The sequence below is a fragment of the Sorex araneus genome, chromosome 1 (genome assembly GCF_027595985.1).
Source record: "Sorex araneus isolate mSorAra2 chromosome 1, mSorAra2.pri, whole genome shotgun sequence".
Taxonomy (NCBI): Eukaryota; Metazoa; Chordata; class Mammalia; order Eulipotyphla; family Soricidae; genus Sorex; species Sorex araneus.
Window position 1 is genome coordinate 23,303,262 of NC_073302.1, and position 17,975 is coordinate 23,321,236.

The 17,975-nt window shown below is 36.6% G+C and overlaps 1 protein-coding gene across 1 annotated transcript in view; it reads left to right on the forward strand.

Annotated features, from left to right (window-relative positions):
• Positions 1-17,975, forward strand: part of SHOC1 (shortage in chiasmata 1) — a 76,308-nt gene that overhangs the window by 27,069 nt on the left and 31,264 nt on the right. The window contains exons 15-19 of the mRNA XM_055124987.1: positions 1,140-1,289; positions 2,475-2,651; positions 11,238-11,342; positions 13,983-14,161; positions 15,948-16,020. Of these exons, the coding sequence (XP_054980962.1) occupies positions 1,140-1,289; positions 2,475-2,651; positions 11,238-11,342; positions 13,983-14,161; positions 15,948-16,020 (684 nt within the window). The remainder of the gene's footprint in view (positions 1-1,139; positions 1,290-2,474; positions 2,652-11,237; positions 11,343-13,982; positions 14,162-15,947; positions 16,021-17,975) is intronic.

Sequence of the window (17,975 nt, forward strand, 5' to 3'; positions counted from 1 at the left end):
TAAGAAAACAAGATTCCTAGGAGAGAAATTGGGTGTTCATACTCTCCTTTATTATTCAGCATAGTCTTAGAAGTCCTTGTCACAGCTGTGAGGCAAGAAAACAAAATCAAAGGCAACTTAGAACTATCACTATTTGTGGATGACATGATAATATACACAGAATGCCCTAAGGACTCCACACACAGAATCAAAACCTCTTACAATAAATAAACCAGTACAACAAAGTAGTAAACTACACAATTAATACACAAACACTGACAGATACTCAGTGGGTAAGGCTTTGACCTTAACACACAACTGACCCTGGTTTGTTCTCTTGCACCACATATGGTTCTCAAGCATCACCAGGGCTGATCCCTCAATGGCCTGAAAACAACAACAACAAAAATATTTTTAAATTATTTATGAAAAAAATAGAATGGGAAAGGATAACCCCACTTAAACATGTGCCAGATTTGAGCTAGTGTGAACAGTGCTGCAATGAACATAAGAGAGATAGCTACTATATCAATAGATCTGGAGAGTATAATGGTATAATGTATCGTGTTAGTCAGAAGGAGAGGTCAGACACAGAATGACCTCTCTCATATGTAGAAAATAAAGAAACATAGAAGAAGTGTACAAATACCTAAAGGAAACAGAAAACAAGAACTGGTCTTTGGTGGGAAGTTTACCACAGGAGAGGGATGGGTGGGATAGGTTTGGGGGAGGGGTGTAAGGGACACTGGAACTGTGGTAGAGGGAAATGAACACTCTGGAGAGGGTGTGGTGATGGGTTCCATAGGTATATGGGATTGTGTCCCATATACCTATATCCCATATATACATATATATATATACACAATCCCATATATAAAGTACACACAGATATATAAAGTAGATATATGTTTTATATTTTCCATTAAAGAAACTGAGCTAGTGCCATAATGAAGTTGAACACTGACTTAAAGTTTTTTCCATTATTACCATTCAGCTTCATATCCACCATAGTTCTAAGTCCATTGACGTAAAATAGTTGTTTAGTACTATGTTTTTAAGAAGAGCTTTGGCAATTTTGATCATATCTAAAGAAATTTTAAAAGTAAATCAGTAATGTTTTCCTGAACAATGAAAATTAATATTTTTATTATAATTTCAAGGCAAAGAGTGTTCTTGGATGCTTCAAGAAGAATGTATGAATAAAACCCTAGAAAAAGTCAATCCAGAGAAAATGGAAGAGAATGTCACGGAAGAGAATGTCACCAAAGACAATGTCACTGAAGATAATGTCATTGAAATTCAAGCATCAGGTAAGTTTTGAACTTTTAAATTGCATTCAAATTCCAGTAAATTTCAAAACCTTTTTCTTAGATATCTAGGACATACACTTTCTTTTCACATATTTATCTTCTCTTGTTTCGGGTATTTTCTCATTCCGTTCCTGCTTTCAACTTATGCAAAAGCTTGGAATACCCTATTTACTGCCTTTTGCCCTTCCCAGTGCCCTACTCCTGTCTACCAACTGTTATTTCTTTCTTAGTTTAAGTTCTTTCTTCCCTACATCAATCAAAGAAGAATAACATAAAACTTCTTGTTGTAAGGGAGCGCCATGAGACATAGATGAACGCCACTGAGAGACTGAATCGGGAGTCTCTATCAAAGAAGCAGCTAACACAAGCAGGCTAATGTCCCAAAGAACTCATGACCTAAAATACAGTCAGGGACAAATTTTTAAGGGCAAAAATGACATCCTAGTAAAAGAATGGACATATTGGGTGAGGGACTGCAGGAGCTGAAATCAGCAAAGCAAGTTATAGAAGCAAAATAAGCTAGTTAATGATTAAGCTGACTTTCAGTCCTGGAGAACAATTGGCTGCAGTTATGGAGGGACAATCACAATTAGGGGAGGTAATGATTCTGGGAACTGAACAATTTGTTTATGGACTGTACTTGTTAATGGGTTACACCTAACCCTTGGAACAATGGAGAGGAATTCCCTTCCTGCTGACAGGCTGGGAGAGGATTAAAGATGGAGTCTCTTATGTCAGGAGCCCTTAGCTCATTCTCCGACTCTTGAATAGGACTCTCAAAATCTAGAAAATGAACTGCTAGTGGTTGCTTTTCTCTTTCTTTTCCTTTTTTCTCTTTCTCTCCCTCTCTGTGTTCCTTTTAATATCAGGGTAATGAAAGTCACCTATTATTAATTTTTATATTGATGACACTTGTTCAACTGTAAAGAATAGTCTTTGACTCCTAAAGAACAGGATATTTATTATTAAAATCAATAAGGTCATGTCATTAGTCCTTGGATATCTTATCATTATGGTTAAATTTTATGACCTCTGATTATACGAATCTTTAAATAATGACCTATTGAAAATTAGAAATAGTATATCAATGTTATACATTTGCTTATCATAAAGTTGTAAGTAATGGAAGAAAAAAGGAGTAAATTATACTTTTAAAAATTGTATTTAGTGCTTTTATTTTTGCAGATAGCCAGTGCCAGGCATACTGTCTCCTAGAAGCCACTGCTACTCCCATTTTAAAAGAACTTGTATGTCTCTCTACTCACCAGGCTGCTAGTTGGAAATTTGCCACTGTAATTTTTGATCAAACAAGGTTCCTCTTAAAGGAACAAGAAAAATTAGTAAGTGATACTATTCCCCAAGGTGAGTACAAATAAAAGTCAGATTGTCTAAAGAGTTACAAAGTATTTAAAAGAATGTAAATTTCTGTATTGTGTGTGTCAGATTATTACAGCAGGTACTAGCTTGCACAGCTGCCCACCCAAGTTTAATGCCAAGCATATCATTTGGTCCTTTGATCCTGCCAGGAGTAATTCCTGAATGTAGAACCAGGAGTAACCCCTGGGCACTGCTGGTGTGACTCAAAAACAAAACAAAACAAAACAAATTAGTAATAATTACTATAGAAATTGCAGAAATCAATCATGAATGAGTATAACCTAAGTTATAACCTAAATTTAGAGTATCAATTAAATAAAGAGAAAAATATTAAAAATGTCCTGAATCCTATCAAACTTGTTCTACAGCCCTTACCAGCCTGTCCTGGTCACAGAAAATGAGACAAACAAACACATAGAGACAAACAAACACACAAGGACTGTCCAAGCTTTAAGATCCCCAAGAGAGCAATATGTGGTCTCACAGGCAGGCAATTTATTCAGTACCATATAGCTGCACCACCGGGACTCCAACATGTGAGCCATTGTTTAAGATGACAGAGACTTTAGAGACAGTTAATAAGTGCATCAACATACAATAGGTACATGAAGAGCAGAGGCTGGAATTATTTCACGTAGCCAACCAGCGGGCACCCCTTAAAGTATAAAGTCAATTTTTTATTCTCTTTTTACCCATGTTGTCTGCTACATCTAAAAGGCACCAAACTGTTTTATTCTTTACTTTCCTCAGCATATACTTGCAGCTGTTCTCTGTTCATCCTCTATTTACTCTCTATCCATCCTGTATTCTTCAGTTCCTTCCTGGGTATACACTTGCAAACCCTTTGTATTCTAAGACCTAACCTGTTTTACCCAGTGGACTATCCTAAACTTGGGTGTTTTTTAGTACAAGGATTCCCCACAGTAAAAAACAAACAAACAAACAACAACAACAACAAAACACTATCTGGCATTATTTCTCAGTAGGCATCTAATTTACATATATTTCTTGAAAGATTTCTATTGCAGAAATCAAATTAGGCCTGTTATTTTCAGCATGTAAACTCCCTAAGTTCTTAAAAAAGTTTTTTTGAAGGCAAATATATTAATGAAAGCTAATCCTGAATTTTTTTTCTTCTGGCCAAAAGTAACAGATTGTACTTACCCTCCTGCCAGAAACAATCCCCCTCCCAAAAAAGACAAAACATATGAAACTAGCTTTAAAGATGTTAGGCACTAATAAAAAATATAAAACTTGTAAAAAAATATTTTTTTTTTTGCTTTTTTTTTTTTTTTGGGTGGGTCACACCCGGCGATGCACAGGGGTTACTCCTGGCTCTGCACTCAGGAATCACCCCTGGTCGTGCTCGGGGGACCATATGGGATGCTGGGATTTGAACCCGGATCGGCCGCGTGCAAGGCAAACGCCCTACCCGCTGTGCTATCGCTCCAGCCCCTAAAAAAATATTTTTAATTAAAAAAAAGATAGGCACTAAAGTTCAGTGATTCCTGAGATATACGAAACAAGTTAAATTATTCCTTCCATTGCCATATTTTAACATACTTCCAGATCATGGCACAAATGGTATTTCAAACAGAGCCTGGAAGAAAATCTGAGTTGGGGAAAGAGCTGAGTGTGCAAGAAAGTATGACCAATGAAGCTAGAGTTCAAGTGACAGCAGTAGAGAGCAGGGAGTTTCACACAAAGTCCTGGAGAGTGAAAGAAATTCTCTCAAGTATTCAGGAGAGTACAAATCAAATAATTGATGTGAGGAAATTGTATGTGACTAGGGAAACAAATCATCTAAAAGGACTTGAGAAAATAGAATTCTGCATTCACACAGTGCAGGGAATGTTGCCTATTCTCACCTGATAGAGTAGAAAAACTCATAATCCATGAGATAATGAGTAAAGTACTCAATAGTGATGTCTTGCCTTACCACTGAGGAATAATTACCCCTAGATTAAGCATTGCTCTTGACCTGCCTAACATTAGAGTGTCAAGATCCAAGGGATAGAATTATTTCCAAAGATCACAGTTATGTCCCAGATCAAAGTCCAGGAGAATTTATGTATCACTGTATCACTATCATCCTGTTGTTCATCGATTTGCTCGAGCGGGCGCCAGTAATGTCTCCATTTGTCCCTGTCGCGTTCAGGGTCAGGGGAATGAGGGGATTGAAGCCCATTATTGTTACTGTTTTTGGCATATCGAATACACCACAAGTAACCTGCCAGGCTCTGCCGTGGGAGATTCTGTATCACTCTCTTCCGGGAGCTTTGTTTTACAGTCTGTACTAAAAGTATCACTGTATCACTGTCATCCTGTTGATCATCAATTTGCTCCAGTGGGCGCCAGTAACGTCTCCATTCATCCTAGCCCTGAATTTTTAGCAGCCTCTCTTTACTCATTCTTCCCAGCGATGGCACATTGGAGGCTCTTTCAGGGTAAGGGGAATGAGACCTATCATTGTTACTGTATTTGGCATATCGAATATGCCATGGAGAGCTTGCCAGGTGCTGCCATGTGGGCAGGATGCTGTCAGTACCTTGCCAAGTTCTCTGAGAGGGAGAACTAGGGTATAAGAGGTCATGTGGCCATGAATGTGGCCACTCTCTTCCTGGAGTGTTGTTTTATAGTCTCTGGATCTTGGCTGTTGATGGGATTACATGGTGCCTGGGGAAGTTTATGGGTATTGCTATCAAGCTACTGGAAAATGGGGAGATCTGAGTGGAGGAGGCCTAGATCCAAGCAGGCTTGGAGATCTCAGCCCCGGGTCCCGCATACCTGGGTTCCTCTGCCAGTTTCTTCATGCGAGAGGCTCATCCTAGTGCATGGAGAGGGGCCTTGACCATGGCTGTGGCTGGGTTCCGGAGGTCTTCGGCTGCCGGGGCTCTGCTTGGGGCAGGGAGGGAAACTAAACCCACCCCACTCCAAGGGGCCCTGGTGAGGACAGCCAGACAAGAGACTGGGCAAGAGACTCTGCCATACTAAAAATAGTATGTAAAAATACTGCAATTTTGATGGATCAGATAAATGAGTATTTTTTAACTGAATGGTAAAAATCCAAAATAATAACATCCTTTCCAATACAAACAGTGGTTACTGGTTATGAGGAAGTTTGGGATATAGTCAGATGGCAGAATAGTAATAAACAGGGAAAAAGGATCTGATCTAGACTATTTCATATTACAAATATATACTATGCTCGTTATTTTTTTAGCTAGGGATAAGCAAAATTAGAAGTCCTGAAAGTTTGGATATCTCTATACAAGAAAGCATACAAATAAAACTGTTGACAGGTTCATTTTATTTGAAGGGGAAGGTATAGTTTTCTTGGACATATCATGCAGGTATCACTACTTTCCTCTTATTATAGATTTTTAAAAACTGGGAAGTTGGTCACTTTACAAAGAAACTTGGTATTTGTCCTGAGTCACCTTTAATAACTGGCTAAAATTTGTGAGACTAATTTAGACATTAAGCTAATGCTAATAATAGTGAATTTATGTAAGCACAAAAATATCTAGTATCTAACAAGATAGAATACACAATGTCTGGCACTCAGTCAAAGATTATCAGATATGAAAATTAAGAAAAATACAAATGCATAAGGAGAATACTCAATTAAAACAAATTCAGAACTGATATTAACACCATAAAGGTACTTAAAACTCATTATAAATTAGATTAAATAGTTAATAATTTCAATTAAATTCAACATATAAAATATATCTGATCAATCTTTCAGAGACTTAAACTATAGCATATGAGATGAAAAGTGCAATAGGGCTTGCTCTTCAAGCCTGTGTTTTCCCTTGAACACTTTTCTTGCTTGCTTGTCTCTGTTTCTTTGCTTGCTTATTTCTACCCTAAAGAAGCTTGTGTTCTCTTTTAAACACATTTTCCCTCTTTCTTTCCCCTCATCTTTCTATGCAAGCTTCATTCAATAAAACTCTATTTTATTTTCTTCACCAAAAAAAAAAAAAGAAGAAAAAACCAAAAGAAAGGAAAGAAAGTGTAATAAGTGTAGGTCAGCTGCAGCTTAAATATTGCGCATAAAGGATTAGTTAGCTGAAAGATATAACAATGGATAATATATAAAATAAAGCAGGTAAATGTTCTTAAAAAGGAACATCAGTGGTCTATAAAGCAACTTCAAGAAGCCTAAAATACAAATAATTAGAGTTATCAGAGGCAAAAGAGATTAAATAAAAGATATTTTAAGAAATAGTGACTGCAAACTTTCCAAACTTCATGAGAACCACAAACCCATAGATTCAAGAATTTCAGTAAGCCCTAGCACAAGAAGTAGGACAGTTACACCAAAGCACATCTTAATAAAATTGCTCAGTGGGGCCAAAGCCATAGTGCGCAAGTTTGATCCCCGACTCCCTAAAGGGTCCCCAAGCCCTCCAGGAGTGATACCTGAGCACAAAGCTAGGTGTATACCCTGAACACTGCCTGGTTTGCCTTAGAACAAAACAAAATTATAAAACTGTTCAAAATTAGTAAGAAGAATAAATCATAGGCTTGATCAAAAGGAAAATGTTATGTTACATGTAAGAAACCAAGATAAGGATGACATGAGATTTCTTGTCAGAAATAATGCAACTTAAGACACAATGGATACTGAAATACTGAAAGGGGAAAATCCACCTACTTTTCTAAACTACGCAAATATATATTACAAAAACAAGGGTGAAATAAAGACCTTTTCAGACCAACTAAAGTTGAATTCATCAGCTGCATACTCTTTACAATAGCAAAGTATGGATACAATAGCAAAGTATGGATACAATAGCAAAGTATGGATACAACCTAAATGTCCGATGATAGGTGAGTGGATAAAGAAATTGTGGTATATACACAAAGGCATACTAGTAGGCTCTAAGAAAGTTGAAATTTTGCCTTTTGCTACATTGTGGATGGAACTAGAAGATGTAATGCTAAGGGAAATAAGTCAGAGGGAAAAGACAAATACTATATAATCTCACTTATATGCAGTATATCCTTAAAAATGAAGAAAAGGAATACAGTATGTAATAATAATAAGTCCTTGTTGGATTTGAACCAAGTGATGCAGGGAGAGGGCTTGGGGGAAATGAAGAGGCAAACTAGAAGTGACATAAGGGCATTAAGGAAGCATAAAAGTTAACACTACTGTAACCTAATCTACAAAAAAAAATTAGAAGCATACCTCTGTTACAAGAAATATTAAAGAAACTCCTAAAGTCAAAAGGGAAAAAATGACACCAGATTTGGTTTCTCTCTTACCTTTTTCAAGTCGTGATTGATTTGTTCCCATAAGTCCTTCCAGAGAAGGACAATTCTCCTCTTGCCTCAAACTTCCTAGATGCCTCTAGATTCCCACTGACTCCATATTTGCCTTGATCTTCACTATTATCTTAGCAATTTTCAAATTTTTTAGCAGAGGTCTTTGAAGAATTTCATGGGATCCCAATATATAAAAACAGACAAGTAGCGCTTTTCTAGTTAAATTGGGGCAGTAGACTGTGAGTTCACAAAGTGTGGGTGCTGCGGTGTGTGCCTTTGATGGCCGAGAGCCACCTCCCAATCTCCCCAGGCCTCCCTGGCAGAGAGACAAAGAGACAGGGGGACCACAGACTGATGGTGAAGACAGCCCATTCAGTGCAGAGCTGCTAGCATCCTTATAGAACATCTGAAGAAGTCAGAGGTATAGGACTGCATGTCTGTGTGATTTAGAGGTAAACATAGGCAGAGGCAATTCTCTGGGGAAGATTAACACAAGGAGACACTCTGTCTCCCGGAGACATCTATGTTGCTTCCCTCTTTCCCTCTAGTCTTATGTATAAAACAATTAAGTCAAACAATTAATCAAACAATTTAGTCTACTTCTTACCAATACTTGCAATTGTTTGGATAAACACAGTAAGAGAGAAAAATCCTAAACTTAGTCCCTGGGCTTAGTTCTCTGAGAGCAGGCAGGCTTTTACCATAAATCCCAAAGTCCTCAGATCAGTTCAGATTGTCCTTCCCCATGAGGTTCCTATCTCGTAAGTCATAAAAGCTTCATAAAGACCATGATTTGTGCTTTCTAGACTGTCCCATTTAGATGCCCGGGTAGCTTCACTACTCATCCCTGTCCATCCCAGTCTCAAGGCAGGATCTCCCATTTTCTTTTAAATTTTTAATTTTTATGTTAGTTCACAATGTTTGATTACATTCAGTAGTCAAACACGAATCCCACCATCATTACACCTTCCCACCAACAACTTTGGGATGTTTCTATCCCAAACCCCAATCCCTGTCCCAAAATACAACGGAAACAATATATTTTGTATTTTCTGGTATAAGGAACTGCTAAACATGCTTATAAAAAAGTGTTCATATATAAAACAGTGTGAATATTGTTCTATTTTGGCAGGAGCCATTAAGACATTCTATAGGATATCACTAACATGTTGTTAAAGTTTGCATGATGTGAGCTTTGGTATATATATCTGAAAATATGTATATATGCATATAGATATTCCCTCTATGATTTGTTGCCTACTATCTGAACCCTATCAGATGTGGTGCGGTAATTATGGAGTATGGGTAGAGTGTTTTATGATGTGTCAAAAGTGGCCACATGGTCCAGGAATATGTTTACTCATATGTGAGGCTCAGCCTGAGCACATGGGGAGCGGCCTTAAGTGTCATGGCTGTTGGGGTGTGGAGGGTTTTGGCTGGGTCCCTTGGGGTACAGAGGACTCTTACCCTCCCCACTCTGGGGCACCCCATGTGAAACAGCCTGGAGTGGAGTCTGGTGGCATGGTCATGGGGGCCTCATGTTATGCTCCCTTTCGGGAGAAGCAGCCATGTGATCTGGACAGTGGCCGATAGTGAGATTATCTTGCACCAGCAGGAGGTAGCTTATGAGTGTGACCCCTGGATCACCAGAGACTGGGGAAAGCGGGCAAGGACCCCCCTTTTGGGATGTCAGGAACTACAGCAACCAAAGCCTGAGTCAAGTAATTATGGTGGATGTCTGGGAGTAGATCTATTTCGGAGCTAATCAACTCCCAAATATTAGGAGCATAGCATTAACGGTCTTTCTGTGTTTAAGCAAACAACATTGCTCTATTGTAAAATATTAAAAGGCTATAGAGGAAATAGAAAAGCTAGTAGTTCACTACATTACAGAATCCAGAATTACCAGAAAGTTTTGGCTTATAAATAACCAAGACTGACTTGGGGAACTGTGACAATGAGAGATAAAACATAAAGGAAAGGTTAAAGACAAACTCAGTGGATTAGTGATGCTCTCAAGAGCATTGTAAGCCTCTATGGGAGAAGAAAAGGGGGCAATTCACTGATGAAGCCTAAAACACTCAGAGTTAATATCCAACAGTAGACCTACACTTCTCCCTTCTTGATCTCACTTTTATATACAGTATAATTCAATATCCCATCTCAAAAAGCTCTGGAACTACAGAAGCACATTATACATTGGCCCATCCTTGTGAATGCATCTCTTGTTTAAGTCACATCTTTAATCACTTATAGGTACAGAAAAATAGTACAGGGGCAGGGCATTTGCTTTACATAAGTCTACCTGAGTTTGATCCCTGGCATCCCATATGGTCATCCGAGCACTGCCAAAAATAATTCCTGAGCATTGCTGAGTATGACCCAAAAACATAAAGAAAAACAAATAAACATCCACAAGTATCAATCTCTTTTTTAAGGTATTGCTTTATGTTAAAATTATCTGACTTCCGTGCAGCCACTAGTGCGGCCACTCGACCTCATATTTCTTCATTCTCAGCAATGGAAAACAAATTATCAAATGCTTCCTTTTCAGCAGGTCGACTTTAGGGGGGAGAAACTCCAAACAATAATAGTGAGGTTTTTTGTTTAAGTATTGAATGTAATCAAAGTAAAGTGAAAGTAAAGTGAAATTTACCAGTTACACAGGTGGGGTTGGGGACTGGGGAGGTGGGAGGGAGAGGGGGAGGTATGCTGTGATTCTTGGTGGTGGAATATGTGCACTGGTAAAGGGATGGGTGTTCGAGCATTGTATAACTGAGACAAACCTGAAAGGTTTGTAACTTTCCACATGGTGATTCAATAAAAGAATAAATTAATTAAAAAAATCAAAACCCTAAAAAAAATTATCTGGCTTCATTTCAACCAGTTGGCAAGTTATGAGTTTGATTTTATTCTTGTTTCATAACTGGAACTCATTTTCCCATCAAGAGTATAAATAATTATATATTATTTGAAATAGCAAAATATGAACTCTAAGACTGGCTTCCTGGACTTAAATGTCAGCTCCACCATTTAGTCACAAAATACCCTTGAACAATGAATACTTGTTAACAATTACTAATTGTTAAGACCATTTTCTCATCCATAAAATTATCATTTTCATAGTCATTCCTGATATGGTTGTTGTTGTGGATTTAATTACATAAAAGCTTAACTATATACCTTCACACATAGTAAGCATATGATAAATTTTAGCTATTATTGTTAATTATTCTGAGATATGTGCTAAAGTGCTAATTGTACATTCTATGTTTTTAACTATGTTTTGCCTAGGTACAAGTAATGAAAGAGAGACAACATACAAGTATGCTGCTCTCTTACACCTTCTGGTAACAATTAGAGATGTACTTTTAACATGTAACTTGGACACAGCTTTAGGTTGGTGGAAAAATATTTTATTTCCCAATTGTTCTTTTGAAAAATGTTATTCTAAATATTTTTAACTTTTAAGGCCGGGGTGGGAGGAGAAATGTGCCATATAAGATATATGTGTCCTACTTTTACTTTCACATGAAACATATACTGACATAAATATAATTAAATATGTTTTCTCTTTGTATTAATTTTAAAATGTTTAACAATTACCATCAACTGAAAAAACATTTGTACCATAAACTAGGTAAAGGATTCGCTAATATTGATATGAATTATAGAGTACTAGTGGCTTTAAGCAGATTTGATTATCTAAATATCAACCATTACTATAAAAAAATTCTTAGGGCCAGAGCAATAGTACCATGCATAGGGCACTTGATTTGCATATGGTCAACCCAGATTTGATCCCCAGCACACCATATCGTTCTTCAAGTCCGGCAGGATTAAGCTTTGAATGCCACTGGATGTTGTTCCAAAAAAACAAGCAGAAAAATCTCTTCAGCTCTTCTTATTTGAAATTTTTTTCTTGCTTACCATTCTTTGATTTCTTCTGGTTCTCTATTTATTAATGGTTTTTATTGGAATAATATTATGCTACAACATACGAGACACAAACACTGCTTTTTAGTGTAAGATATAACGTTTTACTATATATGTATTTTAAGTCCTCAATAAATGTTTGTAGTTTTGGATCATTGCTAGATGAAATACAACTACATTAGGGTCAGAACAGGGAATGTACAGCAGGGAAGATTTTTTTTTTTTTTGCTTTTTGGGTCACACCCAATGCACAGGGGTTACTCTTGGCTCTGCACTCAGGAATTACCCCTGGCAGTGCTCAGAGGACCATATGGGATGCTGGGAATCGAACCCGGGTCGGCCGCGTGCAAGGCAAACACCCTATCCGCTGTACTATTGCTCCAGCCCCCAGCAGGGAAGATTCTTGCCTTGCCTGTGGACAACCCAAGTTTGGTCTCTGGTACCCCACATGGTCCCCTGAGCACCTCTAGGAGTAATCCCTGAGTGCAGAGCCAGGTGTAAACCCTGAACCAGCCACGCATGCCTCACACTAAAAGAAATACAACTAAATAAGAAGTAACAAGACCTTAGTTGTAATGTAAATTAGGATATGTATTACTTGAATAATCAAAATGAAGCTATTTTGAATGTATTAAAAGTTTTTAATATCAAGCCATTTAAATATCTCTCTTATTATATTACTCTATTCTTTTAAATAAGGTTTCTCGTTGCAAAATTATGTCAACTTGTTTAATAATGCTGTACTTAAAATATTCTTTTATGATTTAATTTCTAGAATGCATCCACACTATTATTTAACTTTATAGTTAAAATATCCTTTGATCAATGACTTGGGTGTTTTCTTTTACCTCTAACTGCCCCCAAAAGTTATTTATCCAATCTAAGGTTTTGATAAGTATTGAGCAGCAGTGAGCCACAACTATTATGCATTTCAGCACTGTGAGTTATAATAATTGGCTACTATTATTTATTGGTTAAATATATTGGTTAAATATTATGAGCAAGTTATAACCACCTTTAGAAAGTACCACGTGGTGCTTTTTCTTTTTTCTCTAATGTTTCTGCTGGATTGTTTCATGTCTATCCCCGAACAATAGAAGATTTGGGGCTGTCACCCCACTTTATAGTAACCAGAACTAGCATAAAGATACACCTTTTATTCTATTTAGTTCTTTTTGGCTTTTATAAAAGATTATCTACTCACAGCTAAACTGACTTTTGAGACATAATAGGAAGGCATACTATCAAGATATAGAAGATCTAAGATCTCCTAGTGCTATTAATAGGGTGTAATTTTGACTTCCTGTCCCTCAATATTTACCAAACCTTGAATTAGAGAAATACTATGCATGGGGGAGGATGCTTGATGGATATTCACATTAAGTACTTAATAATTTACCCTAGGATTAAGTGGGACCATTGAGAGCTATATATCAAGACAGAATTTTTTTTCTTTTAGGGTCACACCCAGGCATGCACAGGGGTTACTCCTGGCTCTGCACTCAGGAATTACTCCTGGTGGTGTTCAGGGGACCATATGGGATGCTGGGATTTGAAACTGGGTCGGCCGCATGCAAGGCAAATGCCTTATCCGCTGTGCTAATGCTCCAGCCCCAAGACAGAATTATTTTTATCCTCAAAGAAATGCATTTACAAAACAAAATTTTGGCATTACTGTTGGGCTACATTGAGGAATACTATGAAAATGAAATCCTTGTGGGACGTGGCGATAACTCAAGCAGTAGAGTATGTATGCAAGTGCCTAGCTTACATGGCCCCCTAAGCATCATTACTAGTTGTGTTTCTGGTGGCCCCAGGCTCTGCCCAGTGTGACTACCTATTAAAATTAATTCAATTCTTGAAACTAAGTTCTTTACTCTGTTTGAAGATGACACAGATTATGTCAAGCCTTAAAATAAAGAGACTTTGATATGTATTTTTTTTCAGTCTCACTCAATGTTAAGGTTTTCATATCTTTGGTCAAAATCAGAAAAGGATTCAAGGAAACTGTCATTGTCTGCTATTTCCTTTTGGAATTTTATCATGAAGTTTCTCAAAGAGCAGAAATAAATGCTTTTTCCCCACTATTTTTGTTTTTAACAGGATATTTGTCAAATGCAAAGGATATCTACCAAAGCATTTTAGGCTCTTACTTAGACAATGTTTGGAGACAACTGACAATTATACAATTTATTAAGAGGAAAAACCCTGAAACCAATTATAAGATACAAGAATTGCAATGTCAGGTACTGACTTGGATGCAAAACAAAGAGCAAATTAAGGTTAAGTATTAAAATAAAGATGAAAGTAATCTGTTTAAATAAGAATCAGATGTAAGATAAGTATTTGCAGGGCTGAATTTATAAAATAGTTTATCCCTGGCTCTTAAAAACTGGGTAGCACACTACATGGGACTGTGTAACTGGATGTTGAAAATCTTAAAATTTTTACTTTAAAATAATGTTTATTATTAATAATAGCACAGCGGGTAGGGCATTTGCCTTGCACGCGGCCGGCCTGGGTTCGATTCCTCCGTCCCTCTCTGAGAGCCCGGCAAGCTACCGAGAGTATTCCATCTGCACAGCAGAGCTTGGCAAGCTACCTGTGGCATATTCGATATACCAAAAACAATAACAACAAGTCTCACAATGGAGACGTTACTGGTGGCCGCTCTAGCAAATGGATGAGCAATGGGATGACAGTGATACAGTGATTACAGTGATTATTGATAAATATTTTACTTTTTGTACTTATTTTATATACCCATGAGAACATAAAAATTTCTTGGATAAAAAGGGATAGCAAACGGAAAAAAGTTTAAGAAGCTCTGGTCTTTACTGTTTGATCCCATCATAATATTCTCCCAAAGTTAGTTAAACATTACTAACTGTTACTAATGAAACAGAAATATGATTTGCATCATAATTTGTACTTTGAAAGTTTTAATATTTTATTTTTATTAGATAGTTTTTTCTGTTCTAGTTCAATTCTTTTATAATTTCATGAGTACATATCCAATGGTAGAAATACAATTTTTTATATTTAGATTGAGCTAGAATCTCACATGATTACACCATAAAATCACTTAGGTTATTATGTATTGGATTATATTTTGCCTGCCCTACCTCACACATCTGAAGGTCAAATTAATAAAAATATTTTTAAATGCTTTTTAAAATCATACTAAGCAAAAAGCATTATAAATGTTTTAACTAAATTTGCATCTAACTTTGAGCTTTTTATTTTCTTGTCTGTTCCCCTTTATATATTTTTGTTTGTTTGTTTGTTTTTGGGGGCACACCTGGCTGTATTCAGGGCTTACTCCTGACTCTGTGCTCAGGGATCACTAGGATTGTATGCAAGACAAGGACTCTACCCATTGTACTATCTCTCTGCCCACCCTTATATTTTTCCCCAATTTTATGCTTACTGGTATAAACTTTAAGATAATAAGATAAACTAAATCAATCATTAAGAAAATTTTCTTTAGGGGCTAGAGCAATTGTACTGCCAGCAGGACGTTTGCCTTGCACGCAGTTCACCCAGATTCCATCCCTGGTATCCCATGCACCCCCAGGAGTAATTCCTCAGTACAGAACCAGGAGTAACATCACTAGGTAGGACCTAAAAAGCCCCTCAAAATTTTAAAAAATTATTTGTCCTGTCCATGCCAAAATGTTGTAGTGGGAAGTAGAAAGATAGAGCAGCAAATCATTATTTTTCTCCAAAAAATATAAACTTGTCAGAGTTAAACTTAGAACTAACAAATACAGGTAGAGATAACTTACATATAAACAGAATCACCTATATAAGAACATTTAAAAAATACTAAGAATGCCTTACTCTGAAATATTTTCTTATTGATATTTGGATCTGGTAAGAATGTATTACTTTATGTTTAAGCATAAACATAAAGTAATAGTAAAAGTAAACGCAAACTTTTACTTTATAGTCTTTTTGTCACTAGTTTCATATCATCAATTAAATTAGCTTTTTTTAGTTACTGTAGTCAAGTTATATAAAAGAATAATTATTTATATTACATGTGAAATTGTTATATTTTATTAGGTACTGATTATAATAAGAATGGAATCAGATGGTGAAAAAGATTTACTTATTAAAATCCTTAAGAAAATGGAAGGTAGGAAATATGTAAATATATAATGAATTTCTGTATAGTTGTATGTATCTGTATAGTTTTGTGATTAAAAATAAAATAATTATGACATCTTTTTGACAGTATGTTGTTAACTACTTAACATTTATAACTTTATGAAAATATTTTATTAATTCAATTTTATAATAAACTAAAGATCATAAAGATGATATAGCATATCAAATCTCATAGATTACTGAGGGAATCAGAATTTGAAACATGTAATATTGTTATTTCGTTCTCTGTTACCCCATTTTGTCATCACCTAATAACCTCCTAAACATTCCTCATTATCTATGGAAAGTTGTGCATGTGACTCCTAGTATTCTCAATTCTGCTTCCTTTATCCTATGTATCTTTAATGGGAATGTTTCATTCAACTTTCTCACTTTATAATTTCATTGACTCCCACTGCAAAAATGGCATTCATTCCTTCGCCAGGCCATTGACAATGTGACAGTGCAGAATTTTCCTACCTCTGGACTTTAAATTCTGATACATTATTCTCTATCTAAAACTTCTGTCTTTCATAATCTTCAGGATTTTGGAGATCTACAGTCTGTCTACTCATTTTTTGCAGTGTCAAGGAATGAACCCAAGAACTCACCTCACTTCACACATGTAAGGAATATACTATACTATTAAGCCATACCCACAGACTACTCATTTCATTTCACTTGTTTCTTATTTTTTTCCTGATTTACTGATTTACCAACACTATAATTCTTTGTGTTCTTATATCTTACACTTAAACATCAACTCGGAATCAACATATCTAACCTCAGTATTCTTACACATAAATTATTGAGCATTATTGGAAAAGATAATTTAGATTGGTACCACCACAAACTCATATTTTCTGAACTTGAGTATATTTCCTACCATATTTCTATATACTCTAGTTCCATTCCTGTTCTCTTAATGGCTTTACTACAACTCCCACTGTGCCATCCACAACTTTATTTTTAGGAGAGAATTATACCTTCTAAAGTTCATTAATTAAACTTAAAGTCTACCCATTTTTCTTCTGTTCTACAAACTTACCTTTATTTCTTCTGTTGCTTTATCTTTTTTTCTTTCCTTTTCCAACGAGATGAATGTTCTTTCCTTAAAATCAGGGTTTCAGGGACTAGAAAGATAGTGCAAGGGTTAAAATGCTTACCTTGGGGTTGAAGCCACAGTATAGTGGGTAGGGCATTTGCCTTGCACACGGCTGACCTGGGTTTGATTTCTGGCATTCTTATATGGTACCCCAAACACCAGCAGGAGTAATTCCTGAGTGCAGAGCCAGGAGTAACCCCAGAGCACTGCCCCGGGTGTGACCCCCCCCCCCCAAGCCTAAAAATAAAATAGAATGCTTACCTTACACACAGCCAACCTAAGCTTGATTTTTGGCATCATATATGGTCTCTCAAGCCCCACCAGGAGTGATCCCTGAGCACAGGGCCAAGAGTAAGCCCCGAATATCATGGGGTGTGGCCCCCAAACCAAAAAGCAGCCTTTCACTTATGCTTTAGATTTCATCCACTGTTATTTCCTGGATTTCCTCGGCTTCCTCTCTAATGACTCTTTCCTTAATATTTAAACCCTCCAATGTCTGGACAAATAAAATACCACCCTTTGGGGCCAGAGTTATAGTGTAGTGAGTAGGACACTTGCCTTGCATGCAGCCGACCCAGTCTTTTTTATTTTTTTTAATAAAAGAATTTTTTTCTTTTTTTTCTTTTATTTTCTTCTTTTTTTTTGTTTCTTTTTATTTTGAAAAAAAAAATTTTTTTTTGAATCACCATGTGGAAAATTACAATGCTTTCAGGTTTAAGTCTCAGTTATACAATGCTGAAACAACCATCCCTTCACCAGTGCCCATATCCCACCACCACCAAAAAAAACAGTACACCTCCCATCCCGCCCCCCTCCCCTCCCCCATAACTGATAAATTT